This window comes from Ornithorhynchus anatinus, chromosome 8 (assembly GCF_004115215.2).
Source record: "Ornithorhynchus anatinus isolate Pmale09 chromosome 8, mOrnAna1.pri.v4, whole genome shotgun sequence".
Lineage (NCBI taxonomy): Eukaryota > Metazoa > Chordata > Mammalia > Monotremata > Ornithorhynchidae > Ornithorhynchus > Ornithorhynchus anatinus.
The window spans coordinates 41,031,274-41,048,808 of NC_041735.1; the positions used below are offsets into that span (position 1 = coordinate 41,031,274).

Genomic DNA, 17,535 nt, shown 5'->3' on the forward strand with positions numbered 1-17,535 from the left:
GTTCTGGTTTGGAAGTGGGATCAAATCTAGAGGAAGGAAATCCAGGCTCACCTCCACCGGACATGCACATCCTTTGAGGCTTAGCAACGCCTGCCCACCAAACTGACAGCCCGGGAGGCGGCCCAAGGGAGTTTTAATGGACCATTTAGATGGCGTCTCAGTGGTAGCGAGAAGGAGTTGGTGAAAGATCACACTTACAACTTTAAAGCTTTTAGTTCTTGTTTAATATAGAGAATATGGTTCTGTGGTGTTCTTATACAGTTCAGACAACTTCAGTGATTCGGTCAATTGTTTTAGACACACCGTCATTCACATTACTGCTATTTATTGCAGATTCAATGACTGCTAGTGCTGTCCAGCTTCTTTCTGGGTAGGATGGATGGTCTCTGGCAGTTTCTCTTCTTCCTCCTCTTCCCCTAAAAAATTTCACTGTTTGACTTCTCCTTATCTTCCATGACACAAGTAACCGTTACCTTTTGGGAAATTGTCAATTTACTGTACTTTCTCTTCCTGGCCATTGCAGATGACTGGAAAACAACATGAGGTGCTAATTCAACCCCAAGACTCAATCTTTTTTAAAAAAATATTTCGGGGGGAAAGGGGACTGAACAGAAAAGTCAATCCTGTGGAGTGAATCTCAAATTAGGAGAACTTTGAATGATCAGTATGATCCACCCACATTGTCTGCTGAAAAATGCTACTGATTTTGAGGTAGAGGATGCACTAGATTAAGTTTTAAAAAAAAGACAGTGTATTACATAATGAATTTGAAGAAACCTCTGCTGATTTGGCGACGTCCTCTGGCAATTCTAAAAAGTACGACAACTTAAAACTGGATAAACATTCAAGCTTGTACATACAAAAATCCCAATCTGGACACTTGTGCTAGCTCAGCTCTTTATTGTCCCCAGTATTGCAGTCAGTGACCTAAAAAAGCTGCCCTTTGTCATGACACCACCAGTTACACAGCCACTGTCCAGAAGTCCTGTTTTTGACATTTCTCATTCGTCCAAGGTCCATCCGTGGAAGTTTGGAATAAATTATTGAGGTGGTCTTCAACATTTAACCAATTCCTTGTTACTGGAAGGTGCTGTAACTATTTCACCACTCATAAACTGATCCTAAAGGAGGCAAACAACACAATTAAGCACCTAAAATTCAGAAATATTACAAAGTTTTTAAACACAACATCAAATTAGACCTGCTTTATGCCTTCTTACTCCTGTGCTCTCTTATAATTATTCATATGGCTGCAGTGGCAGGTGAAGGTATGAACTCTAATGGCCACATTTTTCTTGAGGCCTAAATGCGTGTTTATTTTACAAAGACAATGCAATTTGTCAAACCATGGATCAGAGACCTGCCATCTTAATTATTCAACATTCAATTATCCATGTTCTGTATAGACTTCGGTCTGTCTGTTCCCCACCCCCTTCCTTGGTCACTTCAAGTGTTTGCAAAACATTTCTAGAATTTAGCCGGGACAAAAAAATTTAAAACCTCCTAAAATTGTCAATTTAGAGTGGGTCCAGCCAGGGAGAAGACATGAAAAATGAATTCATCCACTTGTTCAGAATGAACTTCAACTTTCTATGGTCTTCCTGTCCTTTTACCCAGGATAATCAGATGTAGGCTCTAAGAATCTGGACCCGTGGGCAGAATTCTAAATTCTAATGCTTAAAATACTAAATCAATGATTTGTGAAGGACCATGATAACTTGTCACGAAGACAAGGGCAGGTAAAAGAAGCAAACTTTTCCATTTTCTTCCCAGCCTGGCAAGAAGTCAGGGACGTCCCCAGTCTCAGTGAATGCAGCGTGGGCTTGCTAGATCCCCTGCTGACCTGCTGGTAAAACAGAGGATCCTCTCACCCCGTTACTTTTAGGTTCCCTGAAAGAACATTTCCACAGCTTTGCCGACATCACTATCACTTATCCCTTGCCATGCGAAGAATTTTAAAACACTTACTTTGTCATATATCACTTTTAGAAGGAGGGAACAGCTTGGGCAGGTAGCAACATCTTCTCCATTTTCTAAGTCTTCCTGCAATAAGATAGCACAATCAATCAATGGTATTTACTGAGCGCTTACAGTGTGCAAAGCATTGTACGAGGCACTTGGGAGAGTACAGCAGAGTTGGCAGAGACATTCCCTGACCACCGGGAGTATGGTGTAATAATAATAATGCTGGTATTTGTTAAGTGCTTACTATGTGCAGAGCACTGTTCTAAGAGCTGGGGTAGATACAGGGTAATCAGGTTGTCCCACGTGAGGCTCACAGTTAATCCCCATTTTACAGATGAGGTAACTGAGGCACAGAGAAGTTAAGTGACTTGCCCACAGTCACACAGCTGACAAGTGGCAGAGCCAGGAGTCGAACTCATGACCTCTGACTCCGAAGCCCAGGCTCTTTCCACTAAACCACGCTGCTTCCCCTAGTAGTGGATAGAGCATGTGCCTGGGAGTCAGAAGGTTGTGGGTTCTAATCCCGGCTCCGCCACGTGTCTGCTGTGTGACCTTGGGTAATTCCCTTCAGTTCTCTGGGCCTCAGTTACCTCATCTGTACAATGGGCATTAAGAGCGTGAGCCCCATATGGCACAGGGATTGGATCCAACCTGATTAACCTGTATCTTCCCCAGCGCTTAGTCCAGTGCTTGGCACATAGCACTTAACATGTATCATAATAATAATTTATTATGCCACCTCTCCCTTTGCTGCTCCGCGCCCCATCCCGTGGCTGGAGGAGGGGGAAGGGGGTAGTCTTAGATGCCCCACGGATACCACAACCCCACATCTCCATGCCCACTCAGACGATAGGGTGTGTCTTGTGCCCAAAGGAGCCGCGAAGCCTTCCCCATACATTCTCTCCTTTTTTAAGGCATTTGTTAAGCACTTACTAAGTGTCACTCCCTGTACTAAGCACCTGGGTATATACAAACTAAACAGTTTGGACCCAATTCAAGTCCCACATGGGGCCTCAGAGTCTTAATCCCCATTTTACAGATAATAATAATGATGGTATCTGTTAAGCACTTCTTATGTGCCAAGCACTGTTCTGAGTACTGTGGTAGGTAATCAGGTTGCCCCACGTGGGAGTCACAGTCCTAATCCCCACTTTACAGATAATAATAACGATGGTATTTGTTAAGCGCTTACTATGTGCCAAGTACTGTTCTAAGCGCTGGGGTAGATAGGAGGTCACCAGGTTGCCCCACCTGAGCCTCCCAGGCTTCATCCCCCTCGCTTCTAAACCACGTTGCTTCTGAGGCCCAGAGGAGTGAAGCAACTTCATCCTTCATTTAATAGTATTTATTGAGTGCTTACTATGTGCAGAGCTCTGTACTAAGCGCTTGGAATGTACAAATCGGCAACAGATAGAGACAGTCCCTGCCCTTTGACGGACTTACAGTCTAATCGGGGGAGACAGACAGACAACCCAAGGTCACACGGCAGACAAGGAGTGGAGGCAGGATTAGAACCCAGGACCCCGTGCCCCCGCGGTGAGCTCTCAATAGGGCTTTGAAAGGGGGAAGAGAGTTAGTTTGGGGGAGGTGAGGAGGGAGGGCAGTCCAGGTCAGTAGTAGTAGTTGAATTGTCCATTCCAAGCACCTAGTACAGTGCTCTGCACATAGTAAGTACTCAAAAAATACTATTGAATGAATGACTAGTAGGATGTGGGCTGAGTGTGGGCAGGCCTCCTGGAGGAGGTGAGCTCTCAGCAGGGCTTTAAAGGGGTGGGGGGAGAGAGCTAGTTTGGTGACTGAGGAGGGAGGGCATTGTAGGACAGTGGTAGTAAATTGTCCATTCCAAGTACTTAGTACAGTGCTCTGCACATAGTAAGTGCTCAATAAATACTATTGAATGAATAGTAGGATGTGGGCTGTGTGGGCAGGCCTCCTGGAGGAGGTGAGCTCTCAGCAGGGCTTTAAAGGGGGGGGGGAAGAGAGATAGTTTGGTGACTGAGGAGGGAAGGCATTGTAGGACAGCAGTAGTTGAATTGTCCATTCCCAGCGCTTAGTCCAGTGCTCTGCACAGAGTAAGCGCTCAATAAATACTGTTGAATGAATAGTAGGATGTGGGTTGAGTGTGGGCAGGCCTCCTGGAGGAGGTGAGCTCTCAGCAGGACTTTAGAAAGGGGGAAGAGAGCTGGTTTGGGGGAGGTGTGGAGGGAGGGCATTGCAGGCCACTGGGCCATGCGGGTCCCCGCGGTGGGGCCCGCGCAGGGCGGAACGGCGTCCCGGGCGGAACGCGCGCGGCCGAGGTTGGGGGAGCGGCCGGACAGAGAACGGAGACGCACAGAGCGTCCCCCGCCCCTCCCTTCCCCCCCCGGGGGACGGCGGCCGCCCGACCCCCGGCGATACCTTGCTGATAAGGAAGTTGTCCCCGCAGGGGCAGGGGTACGAGTAGGTCTCCGTCTCTTCGTCGTACTCGAAGTCCTCGATCTCCACCTCGTCGTGGAAGACCGCCATGGCCGGCGGGCCCCGCTTCCGCTCCCCGGCCCCGGAAGTTCACGGAGGGCGTTGCCGTGGAGACCGAGGCGGAGCCCCGCCCTTTGCCCGGCGGCCGCGGGGAGGCGCTGTCGGCGGCCCGGGGAGCGCACGTGCGGACGCGGGGCTCGGGCCAGGGACCCGCCGAGCGGACGTAAGTTCATTCATTCATTCAGTCATTCATTCAGTCGTATTTATTGAGCAATGAGGGTGTGCAGAGCCCTGCACTAAGCGCTCGGAATGGACAACTGGGCAGCAGATAAGGACCTTCCCTGCCCCACGACGGGCTCGCGGTCTAAAAAGGGGGGAGAAAGGCAGCGCAATTAGGCAGTCAGGCAGCAGTAGCCTCAAAGTAGAAAGATTCATAGATATGTCATTAATTCGAGAAGTAAATAATATATATAAATAGACAGAAGTGCTAGGGGGAGGAGGGGGGAGGAGGGGCAGAGGGAAAGGGAGGGCTCAGTCTGGACAGGCCTCCTGGAGGAGGTGAGCTCTCAGCGGGGCTTGGAAAAGGGAAAGAGAGAGAGTTTGGGGGAGGTAAGGAGGGAGGGCATTGCAGGGCAGAGGGAGGACCTGGGCTCAGTCTTGGAAGCCCTCCTGGAGGAGGTGAGCTCGCAGCAGGCCCTCCTGGAGGAGGTGAGCTCTCAGCAGGGCTTTGAAGGGGGGGAAGAGAGTTAGATTGGTAAATGGGAGGAAGGAGGGCATTGCAGGTCAATGGTAGGACGTGGGCCCGGTGTGGGCAGGCCTCCTGGAGGAGGTGAGCTCTCAGCGGGGCTTTGGAGGGGGAAAGAGAGTGAGTTTGGGGGCTGTGAGGAGGGAGGGGATTGTAGGACAGAGGTAGGACGTGGGCTGAGTGTGGGCAGGCCTCCTGGAGGAGGTGAGCTCTCAGCAGGGCTTTGAAGGGGGAAAGAGACTTAGTTTGGGGGCTGTGAGGAGGGAGGGCACTGCAGGACAGAGGTAGGGCATAGGCACTGTGTGGGCAGGCCTCCTGGAGGAGGTGAGCTCTCAGCAGGGCTTTGAAGGGGGAAAGAGACTTAGTTTGGAGGCTGTGAGGAGGGAGGGCACTGCAGGACAGAGGTAGGACGTAGGCCCTGTGTGGGGAGGCCTCCTGGAGGAGGTGAGCTCTCAGCAGAGCTTTAAAGTGGGGGTGAGGGGGGAAGAGAGCTAGTTTAGCAGATGGGAGGAGGGAGAGCATTGCAGGACAGAGGGAGGACCTGGGTTCAGTGTGGGCAGGCCTCCTGGAGGAGGTGAGCTCTCTGCAGGCCCTCCTGGAGGAGGTGAGCTCTCAGCAGGACTTTGAAGTGGGGAAGAGACTTAGTTTGGGGGCTGTGAGGAGGGAGGGCACTGCAGGACAGAGGTAGGGCATAGGCCCTGTGTGGGCAGGCCTCCTGGAGGAGGTGAGCTCTCAGCAGGGCTTTGAAGGGGGAAAGAGACTTAGTTTGGAGGCTGTGAGGAGGGAGGGCACTGCAGGACACAGGTAGGACGTGGGCCCAGTGTGGGTAGGCCTCCTGGAGGAGGTGAGCTCTCAGTAGGCCTTTAAAGGGGGCGAAGAGAGCTAGTTTGGTAGATGTAAGGAGGGAGGGCATAAAAGTAAATGGATCCCTCCTCCCCGGCCCCACGGCGTGACCTCTGACCTCCCCCCCAGGCCGCCTGCCCCGGTGTTTAGCGGGTGTTCACTGTGTGCAGAGCACTCAGCCGTGCCTTGGGGAGAGTACAGTGTGGAAGCCGCACGGCTCAGTGGCAAGAGCCCGAGCTGGGGAGGAAGAGGTCACGGGTTCTCATGCCGGCTCCGTAACTTGTCTCCTGGCTGATCTTGGGTAAGTCACGACACTTCTCTGGGCCTCGGTGACCTCCTCTGCAAAATGGGGATGAAGACTGGGAGCCCCCTGTGGAGCAACCTGGTGACCTTGAATCTACCTCAGCGCTTAGAACGGTGCTTGGCACACAGTAAGCGCTTAACAAATACCACCATTATTAGTAGTAGTATTTCAGCCTGGTCTAATGAAGCAGCGTGGCTCAGTGGAAAGAGCCTGGGCTTGGGAGTCAGATGTCGTGGGTTTTAATCCCGCCTCCACTTGGCAGCTGTGTGGTCACTTCACTTCTCTGGGCCTCAGTGACCTCACCTGGAAAATGGGGGATTAAGATTGGGAGCCCCACGTGGGACGACCTGATCACCTTATAGCCCCTCCCTCCCCAGCGCTAAGAACAGTGCATGGCACCCAGTAAGCGCTTAACTAATACCATCATCATTATTATTATTCATGGCGGGAGCACGGGCCTGGAAAGCACAAGGGTGTGGGTTCTAATGCCGCCTGTGTGACCTTGTGCAAGTCATTTGACTTCCTTGTGCCCGAGTTCCTGCATGGAGTCCTATGGGATTATTCATTCATTCAGTCGTATTTATTGAGCACTTACCGTGTGCAGAGTACTGTACTAAGCGCTTGGAATGGACAATTCGGCAACAGAGACAGACCATCCCTGCCCAACAACGGGCTCACTGTCTAAACCCTCTTCTCCCACCTTTCCCTCTGCTCCTCCCCCTCTCCCGTCCCACCCCCTCAGCACTGTGCTCATCCGCTCAACTGTATATATCTTCAGCATCCTATTAATTTTGTTTATTTTGTTTAATGAGATGTACATCACCCTGATTCTATTTATTTGCTGTTGTTTTAATGAGATGTTCTTCCCCTTGACTCTCTTTATTGCCATTGTTCTTGTCTGCCCGTCTCCCCCGATTAGACTGTGCGCCCGTCAAAGGGCAGGGACTGTCTCTATCTGTTACCGATTTGTACATTCCAAGGGTGTATTCCAGTGCTCTGCACATAGTAAGCGCTCAATAAATACTATTGAGTAAATGAATGAATGCCGACCAATAGTGTCACCCCACCCCTTTGCCCCGGCCTGTCAATATCATTACCCTATTTATTTTGTTAATGAGATGTACATCACCGTGATTCTACTTATTTGCTATTGTTTTAACGAGATGTTCTTCCCCTCGATCCTATTTATTGCTATTGTTCTTGTCTGTCCGTCTCCCCCAATTAGATTGTAATCCCGTCAAAGGGCAGGGACTCTATCTGTTACCGATTTGTACATTCCAAGCGCTTAGTACAGTGCTCTGCACATAGTAAGCGCTCAATAAATACTATTGAATGAATAAAAGGGGGAGATGGACATCAGAACAAAACAAGTAGTCAGGCATGGATAGTATTAAAATAGATAAATAGAATCATAGATATAGACACGTCATCAATAAAATAGAGTAATAAATAGTATATACGAGTATACACAAGTGCTGTGGGGAGGGGAAGGGGGTAGAGCAGAGGGAGGGAGTAGGGGCGATGGGGAAGGGAGGAGGAGCAGAGGGAAAGGGAGGGCTCATTCTGGGAAGGCCTCCTGGAGGAGGTGAGCTCTCAGTAGGGCTTTGAAGAGGGGACTTCCTTTGACTTCCTTCTTTGGACTTTCTTGTGCCTAAATTCCCTCATCTGCACAGTGAGGAGAAGCAGCGTGGCTCAGTGGAAAGAGCACGGGCTTTGGAGTCAGAGGTCATGAGTTCGAATCCTGGCTCGGCCACTTGTCAGCTGTGTGACTGTGGGCAAGTCACTTAACTTCTTTGGGCCTCAGTTACCTCATCTGTAAAATGGGGATTAAGACTGTGAGCCCCATGTGGGACAACCTGATTCCCCTATGTCTACCCCAGCGCTTAGAACAGTGCTCGGCACATAGTAAGCGCTTAACAAATACCAACATTATTATTATTATTATTATTATTATTATTACAGTGAGGATTACGACCGTGAGGCCTGTGGGATTATGAGAAGCAGCGGGGCTTAGTGGCAAGAGCCCGGGCTTGGGAGTCAGAGGACGTGGGTTTTAATGCTGGACTAGTGCCATTTGTCTGCAATGTGACCTTGGGCAAGTCACATCACTTCTGTGGACCTCGGTGACCTCATCTCTAAAATGGGGATTAGGACTGTGAGCCCCACGTGGGACAACCTGATTATCTTGTATCTACCCCAGTGCTTAGAACAGTCCTTGGCACATAGTATGGGCTTAAATACCATTATTATTACTACTATTATTATCACCTTGTGTTCACCCCAGTGCTTAGAACGGTGCCTGAGACATAGTAACCGCTTAAGAAATGCTATTATAGAGAAGCAGCGTGGCTTAGTGGAAAGAGCCTGGGCTTGGGAGTCAGAGGTTGTGGGTTCTAATCCCATCTCTGCCACTTTCTGCTCTGTGATTTTGGGTAAGTCACTTAGCTTCTCCAGGCCTCAGTTACCTAATCTGTAAAATGGGGATTAAATCTGTGAGCCCCACCTGGGACAACTTGATTACCTTGTATCTACCCCAGTGTTTAGAACGGTGCTTGGTACATAGTAAGCGCTTAACAAATACCGTCATTATTATTATTATTATTAATAATCGTATTTATTGAGCACTTACTGTGTGCAGAGCACTGTACTAAGCGCTTGGGAAAGTACAGTATAGCAATAAAGAGTGACCATCCCTGTCTGCAGTGAGCTCAAAGTCTAGAGGGGTATTCATCCTAGTTGGCTACCACTCTTTCTTTAAGTGCATTTAAATGCTTACTGTGGGCTAGACACTATACCAAGTGATGGGGTGGATACAAGCTGATCATGTTGGACACAGTCCCTGTCCCACGTAAGGCTTATAGTTTTAATCCACATTTTACAGATGCGGTAACTGAGGCACAGAGAAGTTAAGTGACTTGCCGAAGTGACCCTCGTGTTCAGTGACATTATGCTTCTCTTCGACTCCCCTTGCCCTCTCCATTTATTCCTGGTGTTTCTAACTTCCACCTCCCCACTCTATTAATAATAATAGTAATAATAATTACGGTTTTTATTAAGCACTATGTGCCAGGCACTGTTCTAAGTACTGGGGTAGATACAGGATATTCAGATTGGACACAGTCCCTGTCCCACACGGGGCTCACAGTCCTAATCCCCATTTTCCAGATGAGGGAACTGAAGCGAAGTAAAGTGACTTGGCCAAAGTCACACAGCAGACAAATGGAGCAGCTGGGATTAGAACCCATGACGTGACTCCCGGGCCCATGCTCTATCCAATCTCTTGCCTCTGATAATCATGCCGAGTACTCTGTTGACCAAGTCAAAGTCATCGGGCAGGAGGTAGTCATATTTTTCAACCATCTCTTGAGAAATGATCAGTTAAACAATTTATTGAACATTTACTGCAAGCAGAACACTGAGCACTCGGGATCGGCTTCTGTACTTTCAAAATCAACCCTCTGACTCCATTCCTTCTCACTTAATAAGATGCTTGTACTGACTCATTTTCTTTCTGTGACCACCATCATCAAACTCTCACTCTCCGATGATGTCTACGTCCCCTCTGCCCTCAAACATACTCACAACCCATCCCATAGCCTAAATAAACCCCTCTCGAACCCATTGCATCCTTCTACTATCTCCCCATCTCGTTGCTGCTCTTCCTGGCCAAAGTCCTCAGATGGGTTTTATTTATATACCTGCTGGCTTCACTTCATCACCCCCACCTCGCCTCCCTTCTTGACCCACCACAGCCCAGTTCCTCTTCTCTTTTCTGAAAATGCTCTCTCCAAGGTCACCAAGGACCTCTTCCTTGCCACCTGACTTCTTTCTTTCCTGACTACTTGCCACCCGTCACCTGGGGATGGATTTGTTCGGGAATCATTGCTGTGAGAGACAGAGATCGGGGACAGAAAGGCTGAGTTTTATACAAAATTTATTCCGTGAGGCAAATTGAATTATTTGATTACCTTGGACGTGGCAAATTAAACTTCCATTTCGGGAGGCCCCTTTGGAGAGGAATATGATTATTTAATGATATCAGAGCCTCCCTGTCGGGGTGAATATACTTATGTGTTACTCGTCCATGGAGACAAACCTAGGTCCCGCCCACAGATGCTTCCCACCCAGGAGGAATTCACTTATGCCTTGCTGGCACGTGGAGAGGCAGCTTGCTACCACCCACAAGTGCTTCCCACCCTTGGAGGAATACATTTATGCATTACGCACCCGGGGCGAAGTGCCATAGCTTCCAGCCCCACAAGCGCTCAGCGGGACACTCACCCATCGCATGGCTCCTCACTTGGTGCAGGCGGAGCGGGCATCCCATGCTCTGGGTAGAGGTGACACACAGCCGGCTGCTGCAAATGTCGATCCTCTCCCCAGAAGGTCAGAGGCCACAGGTATTTAGTACCTGCGCTTCTAGGCTGCTCAAGCTTCCGGCCTCAGTTTATCCAACCTCCGCCCTCCCACTCTCCTCCATACCTAATTTGATTGGTACGGGGGTGAGGGACCCCATCTGCATTCCCGACTTGGGGCATCAAATTAGTGGTTTTGGTTGCGGGGGCAGAATCCTACCCCCATTTTTGAGTTTCACCTTGCTGGCTCGGGCAGTCACAAGGTAGCAGTTGACCTTGGGATGCGGGTACCCCGCCTCACCTTGGGACACTGCTCCATCCTAATCTTTGATCTCTTAGCTGTTTTGGCACTGTACCCCACTCCCTTTTACTGGAAGCATTCACTTTGGTTTTACTGATATGGTTCTCTCCCGGTTCTCCTATTACTATTAGTAAAAATACTTACGGCACTGTTCTAAGCTCTGGGATAGGACACAGTCCCTGTCCCACATGGGGTTCATGCTTTTAATCCCCATTTTGCAGATGAGGCAACTGAGGCCCAGAGAAGTTAAGTGACTTGCCCAAGGTCACACAGCAGACATGTGGCTGAGCCGGGATTAGAACCCCGGTCCTTTGACTCTCAGGCCTGTGCTCTAGCCACGAAGCCATGCTGATTTTCTATCCATTCCTTTCTCATCTCTTTCACCAGCTCTTCCTCCACCTTGCACCCCTGATGCATTTCCCTCCTCAGGGTTCTCTGCTCTGGCTCCCCTTCTCTTCTCACTTTACACTCCCTTGGCGAGTTCATCCACTCCCACGACTTCAGGAAATATTCTCCAGTTAATGTCTCCAGGTTATATCCTCACAATTGTCATTTCAGCACTTCTGTGCTGCCTAAGCACTGTTGTATTCAGAATCACTTATAGCACTTTTGTATGTATCCTTGCTGACTTCCCTGCCTCCTGTCTCCTCCCACTCCAGTCTGTACTTCACTGCTGCCTGGTTCATTTTTCTTCAAAACAATTGAGTCCCAATTCCCCCACTCCTCAAGAACCTCCAGTGATTGCCCATCCACTTCCCAATCAGCCAGAAACTGCTCACCTTGCCCCCTCCTACTTTACCTCATTGCTTTCCCACACACTCCACTCCTCTAATGCCAACCAACCCACTGTACCTCAATCTTGTCTATTTCATCACTTCCCCTCATCCACGTCCTGCCTTTGGTACGGAACCCCCTCCCACTTCATGTCTAACGTATGCTCACTCTCCTGTCGTCATCATCATCATTAATCGTATTTATTTAGTGCTTAACTTGTGCAGAGCGGTACTAAGAGCTTGGGAGAGAGTAATACAACAAAGTTAGCAGACACATACCCCGCCCAAGAGTTTAGAAGGGGTGACAATCAGAGATCTAAATAAATCATTTATAATATATACTTTGAAGATATGTACTATCCACCTTCAAAACTCCAAGAGGCCTTCCCCAACTAACCCCTCATTTCCTCTTCTCTTTTGCCTTGCCCTCATACTTGGATTTTCACCTTTGAATCACCCCACCCTCAGCCACATGGCACGAATGTACATGCCTGTAATTTTTTCATTTTCATTAAGGTCTACCTCCCCCTCTAGATTGTAAGTTTATTGTGGACAGGGAATGTGTCTACCAACTCTGTTATATTGTACTGTCCTAAGTGCTTAGTACAGAGCTATGCATAAAGTAAGTGCTCAGTAAATACCATTGATTGGTAGTGTAAAATAGGCAAAAAGGTTAAAGAGAGTCAGGGTAGAGATTATTAGATTTGGCATGGACTCATTGGTGACTGTGGAGAATGCAGGCTCAGTGGAGTGAAGGTAATAAAAACCAGACAACTCAACGCCATTTCAAATTTAATGAAACAGCAGTTGTAATTACTTCTAGAATTCTAATTTACTATTACCTTTTTATGGGTACTTTTATTTTTCCGATACTTGTTAAGTGCTTACAATGTGCCAGGCACTGTACTAAGCATTGGGGTAGATACAGGATAGTCAATTTGGACAAAGTCCCTGACCCTTATGGAGCTCGCAGTCTAAGTCAGCAGGAGATGGGTGGAATATTTGGTAATAAGATAGTGAGCCAGAAGTAACTTGTCAATTGGTACAGAGTATTTTAAATTTCTTTGAGCCCATCGTGCCCATTGTGTTTTTATTGAAATATTGTTAATTCTAATGTCACGGCAAGCAATGATAGAATAAGGGCTGGTAGTTCTGTTCAGTGCCATTGAAGGTTCATTCTGCAAATTGGAGAACAAAGGGAGTTTGCATTTGAGAGTTTATGCCAAAAACAACAAGAGAAAGTATTTATAATTATTTAGCAAATACAATAATAGACCATTCTGGACTTTTAAAGGGGAAGAGAAGAGAGGTGCTAATTTAACTAGAATTAAACCCCAAGTTTCTACATAATATAGACTGTTTCATCCTAAAAAGGAGAATCAGCAATTTAATGTACCTCTAAAATTAAATTGAGAGTTACTTAATATTTCAACCATGACGGTTGTGTAAACTTTGTGTTCTATACTGAATGTCTTGATTGAAATAAACCTTGGATATCTCATACAAGCAAAAAGCTACCTACATTAAAAAAACACCACCACCACCAAAACTACATTTCCCCTTAATAGAATTTAGGAGTGCATTTATTATGGTGTCTTGTTTTTTTACCATAAATCTTCCACTTTAATTAAAGCTGTAGTTTGCCCATTTGTGGACAACTTCATAGTTCTAGTCACTACATTCCTGGTAGGAATAATGAGGTGGAGAACAGCCAAGATGATCAGGGACAGGAGAAGCTTTCTCATTTGAAAAGACACAAGCCATGAGAAACATGATAGAAGTTTGCAGAATTGTGAAAGGATTGTCTAGGGCAGGCACCAAATCTCATGACATCAGGCAAGAGGATGGACGCCCATTGATGCTTGAATATGATAGGTTCAAATAAAGGAAATGAAGCTTTTGTGTACGCATTGGGTGATAAGCATATGGGATTCATTGTCACAGGGTATGTCAGTAGCTTTCCTAGGGATTTGCATAAATTTATGACAGAACAGACTAAGCACTGGAGTAGATACAGGATAACTCCTTCCTTTCCCCAAATTTCTCCAGATTTGAAGCTCTCTAAAATTCCTCCTCTTCCACCGAGCTTTCCCCAAGTAATTCCCAACACCCAAATGATATCAACCCACCAACCTTTTCTAACAATATCCCACCCTCAGCAGTTGTTACTTAAGTTTATTTCAATTGTACATCCTACCGTTTCTGATTACTGTAATTTGTACATATTTTTTTTTATGTGTCCCTTGTTGGAGTGTAAGCTCTTTGTGGATAAGGACCATGTCATTTGTTTCTGTTGTACTTTGCGAGAAGCGCATAGGACAGTGCATTGCACTCAGTGGGTGGCATCCATTGTTGGGCAGGGATTGTCTCCAGTTGCTGAATTGTACTTTCCAAGCAGTTAGTACAGTGGTCTGCACACAGGTGCTCAGTAAATACGGTTGAATGAAAGAATACTAGTACTCATTTTAATTTTGGTATTTAAGTGCTTACTATGTGCCATGCACTGTTCTAAACTCTGGGGTAGATTCCAGGTAATGAGGCTGTCCCACGTGGGGCTCACAGTCTTAATCCCCTGCCACTACCACCACAGTGGGTTTCCAGAGAGAAAGTTAAGGATGTTAGAGGGTTCATTTCTCAATATTCGGGGGCATCCCAAGGGGGACCACCAGAACAAGGTTTCTTCCAAGGGGTTTGCTGACCTTGTCAGAGATAGGATTCTGGGCCAGATGGACCATCAGTCTGGCCCAGAAGTGGCATTTTCTTTCTTACCTTAAAGTACAAAAGTTCCATTTTCTCAAGTAAAATACGAGCTTGTTGCTGAAGGGAAGCAAAGGTTCATATTAAGTGGATTGAATTATGTTTTGTAAAGATTTTGAAAATCCTTTGACATTTACAGAATAGGTTTAGTTTTCCAGGCACTTGACAGAACATTGAAAAAAATACTTTTCCTCAAAGAGCTTTCACGTTAAACAGATGGAGTAAGTTTGTTAGAAATATGAGACAGAATTGCCTGTTTTTAAAATCTCATAACTTCTGAATGACCTCTCTTTCGCCAGTAGATGGCACTGTTGGTAATATTATTTGTAATAGAAGAAAAGATTTTGGACTGAAAAATAAAAATTCTTCCCTATGTTGAGGAAGAGCTATGAAGTCTGAGTAATTGGGTAAGGAACTTAGTTTCCCATTTGGTTAAAATAGAGCATTTAAACAACTTGACCGTATCACCACATTCTGTTGTACAGTTAAATTTTGAAATGCGCCCAAAATATTGAGTCTCTGAGAGGACCTGAGAGGTACTGGGGAGGTAGGGACTGAAGGGCCAGCTTGGGCTAAAGGCAAAATTCTTTGTCGAGAGGAAGGTGGTGTAGAGAAGAAAGGACTGTGAAGGACAGTCAGAGGGAAAGGGGGGAAGAAGACAGGAAGAGAAGTACAAACTGTAGGAGGTGAAATCAGCATCCAGGGACTGGAAGCAAGCTGAGGAAAGAAGGTATGGTCAGTGGGGGAAAAGAGATGGCAAGGGACAAGGAAAAAGAGGGGAGGAATATAGAGAAATAAAGGAGAGAAATCAGTTAAAAAATCAGCCAAAGTAACAGAGAAAATGAGAACAAAGAAGAGGGACAAAAAATATGAGTAGGACCAGAAGGAAACCAAAGGCAGAAATACCATATTTACGGGCATAGTTTTTGAAACGCTCAAAAAAGGGAAGGAGCATAGTAAGTGCCACTGTTGTTGTTTTTATGGAGGAAATTAAGTCTAGTAGTACAGTGCTCTGCACACAGTAAGGCCTCATTAAATACGATTGAATGAATGGGAGAAAAGGAAGGAAAGCAGAAGAAAGAAGAGAAAGTGAAGCGAGCACTTGAGACTAAGTCTCTTATATCTATTGCACTCTCCAAGTGCTACGTACAATGGACTCCCAATGAATTCTGGTAACTGATCAACCAGTAGCTTTCATTGAGCATCTGCTCTGTGCATACATGTATATTAAGCACTTGGAATAGTATGAAAGAGTAAGTAAACATGATCCCTGCCCTCAGGGAACTTACTATATAGCGGGGGAGACAGGGGAGAGCAATATTAATCAGTTGAGTTTATTGAGCACCTAGTGATTAGAGTTAAGTAGGGTGGGGAGGTGAGAGAAGGGTGAGAGGAGCAGATGTAAGTTTAAGAGGGCTATGAAGATCGGGAGAGTAGTGATTTGCTGGATACATGTGGGGAGGGAGTTCCAGACAGGGAGAGTGAGAGTGAGAGGTCAGTGGTGAGAGGGTTGAGAATGATGCATAGTGAGTAGGTTGGCTCAAGAGGAACAAAATGTGTGAGCTGGGTTGTAGTGGGAGAGGAGCGAGGATCAGTAGAGGAGCGAGGATCAATAGAGGGGCGAGGGCTGATTGATGCCTCATAGCCGAGGGCCAGATTTTTGGCAGAGGGGAATGGGTAGGTGACCCATTGGAGGATTTTGAAGAGTGTGAGATAGGCACAAAATGGCGTTTTAGAAAAATGATCCAGACATCAGAGTGAAGTACGGACCGGAGAGGGGAGTTGCTGGAGGCACGATGCTAAGTCCCCTGCCCTTCTCTTCCTACCCTAGACTTCTCAACACTTGTGTCCTGACCCAACTAAAATACTCTTTGAAACCCTCCTCAAAAATCAGGGATGAGTGGAGATGATGCAGAGAAGTGAGTGAGTGAGTGAATAAGGTAGTAAAACCCCATGGTCTCTCTGGTATCATCCACTGTCTCTGTTTGCATAGTCCTTCTCTTCCTTTACCTAATTCAGTTAAATTGGTTCTCTGTTTCTTATCAGGGAGTCAGCACCCTGGTTCTCTTGGCTCCTGCCACTAAATTTTGCTCACTCCCTGCTAAGAAACGTAGAACTTCATTCTGCTGCCTGGATCATTTTTCTAAAATGCCATTATGTGCACATCTTCTGAGAGGCTGGAACATCACGTGGCAAGCGTTCAGGGACTGAGGTTGGGAGGCTTGGCCATTTGACTCACGGACCCGTGCTCATTTCTACAAAATCAGTGGTTCCCAGATGGGGCACCACAGCGAGACGAGGAGGCCAAGCATCGTGGAGCACCCTTTCTCTCCCTGAGTCCACCACTGCCTTCTCGTACACAGCTAAACACTAAAATAGTTTGGCAGCCTATGGGCTAAGCAATGCCCGGAAGGCACTTTAAGACCTGTTGGCACTTCCACTTCAGCCCCAGCAGACGTTTTCATGTTTGCAGACTGTTCAGGTAAATTACTCTATCCCATTCTGGTTCCCGCCCCCCTCAGCCTGCCGGTGCCTAATTTCCAGCTCGCACCTTTCTTGCCTCTCATCAGTCAATGATGTTTACTGAGCACGTAGTGTGGGCAGAGCACCATACTCCTACCTGCACCCTGATCTGATCCCCTCATCCCATCTCACCCGCCTTCCCTGCCCCCTTGGTTTTCCGTTCCCCCCTCTGGTTTTTCTAGTCCTTTAAGCATACTTATTTTTAAACCGTGCTACCGTTACTGCCTTCTGCCTCTTGCACGGCTTATGGGTCCCACCCTCTGGGGCTGCAAAGCAGGAGAGCAGTGGCCAGATCGGTGCGGGGTGGGGGTGGGAGATGGGGAGAGTCGGATGGAGCAGAGGCCCAGTGAGGGGGCCGTCGCCACAGACCACCTATCCCCCTCCCGTTCCATCCCAGCCCGGCCCTGGAAGTCGGCCCTGGCACAGCTGGCCTCCACCCCCGGGGCCCTTATGGTCCCATCCTTACACTCCACCATTTCCACTTTTGCTGATTTAGATGAATGTCTGTTTCCACC

General features: G+C 47.4%; 2 protein-coding genes across 2 annotated transcripts in view; one reads left to right on the forward strand and one right to left on the reverse strand.

Moving 5' to 3' along the window:
• Window positions 1-201: 201 nt before the first annotated feature.
• On the reverse strand, window positions 202-4,492 carry DPH3 (diphthamide biosynthesis 3). The gene is made up of 3 exons (XM_029070837.2): window positions 4,363-4,492; window positions 1,969-2,043; window positions 202-1,121 (listed from the first exon to the last, which is right to left on the reverse strand). Exons 1-3 carry the CDS (start codon window positions 4,468-4,470, stop codon window positions 1,056-1,058), a joined length of 249 nt encoding a protein of 82 aa, XP_028926670.1. The 5' UTR covers window positions 4,471-4,492; the 3' UTR covers window positions 202-1,055.
• The window catches only part of OXNAD1 (oxidoreductase NAD binding domain containing 1), a 44,708-nt gene continuing 31,493 nt past the window's right edge, over window positions 4,321-17,535 (forward strand). Inside the window, exon 1 of the mRNA XM_029071401.2 lies at window positions 4,321-4,642. The gene's annotated coding sequence lies outside the window, so the exon portion shown is untranslated. The remainder of the gene's footprint in view (window positions 4,643-17,535) is intronic.

Bases quoted from the DNA above. Each gene is read 5' to 3' on its own strand.
- DPH3 (XM_029070837.2), bottom strand. From the start codon at position 4,470: ATGGCGGTCTTCCACGACGAGGTGGAGATCGAGGACTTCGAGTACGAC. The intron at 2,044-4,362 runs GTATCGCCGGGG...ATCTTATTGCAG, and splicing joins ACAACTTCCTTATCAGCAAG to GAAGACTTAGAAAATGGAGA. The intron at 1,122-1,968 runs GTAAGTGTTTTA...TGCCTCCTTTAG, and splicing joins TAAAAGTGATATATGACAAA to GATCAGTTTATGAGTGGTGA.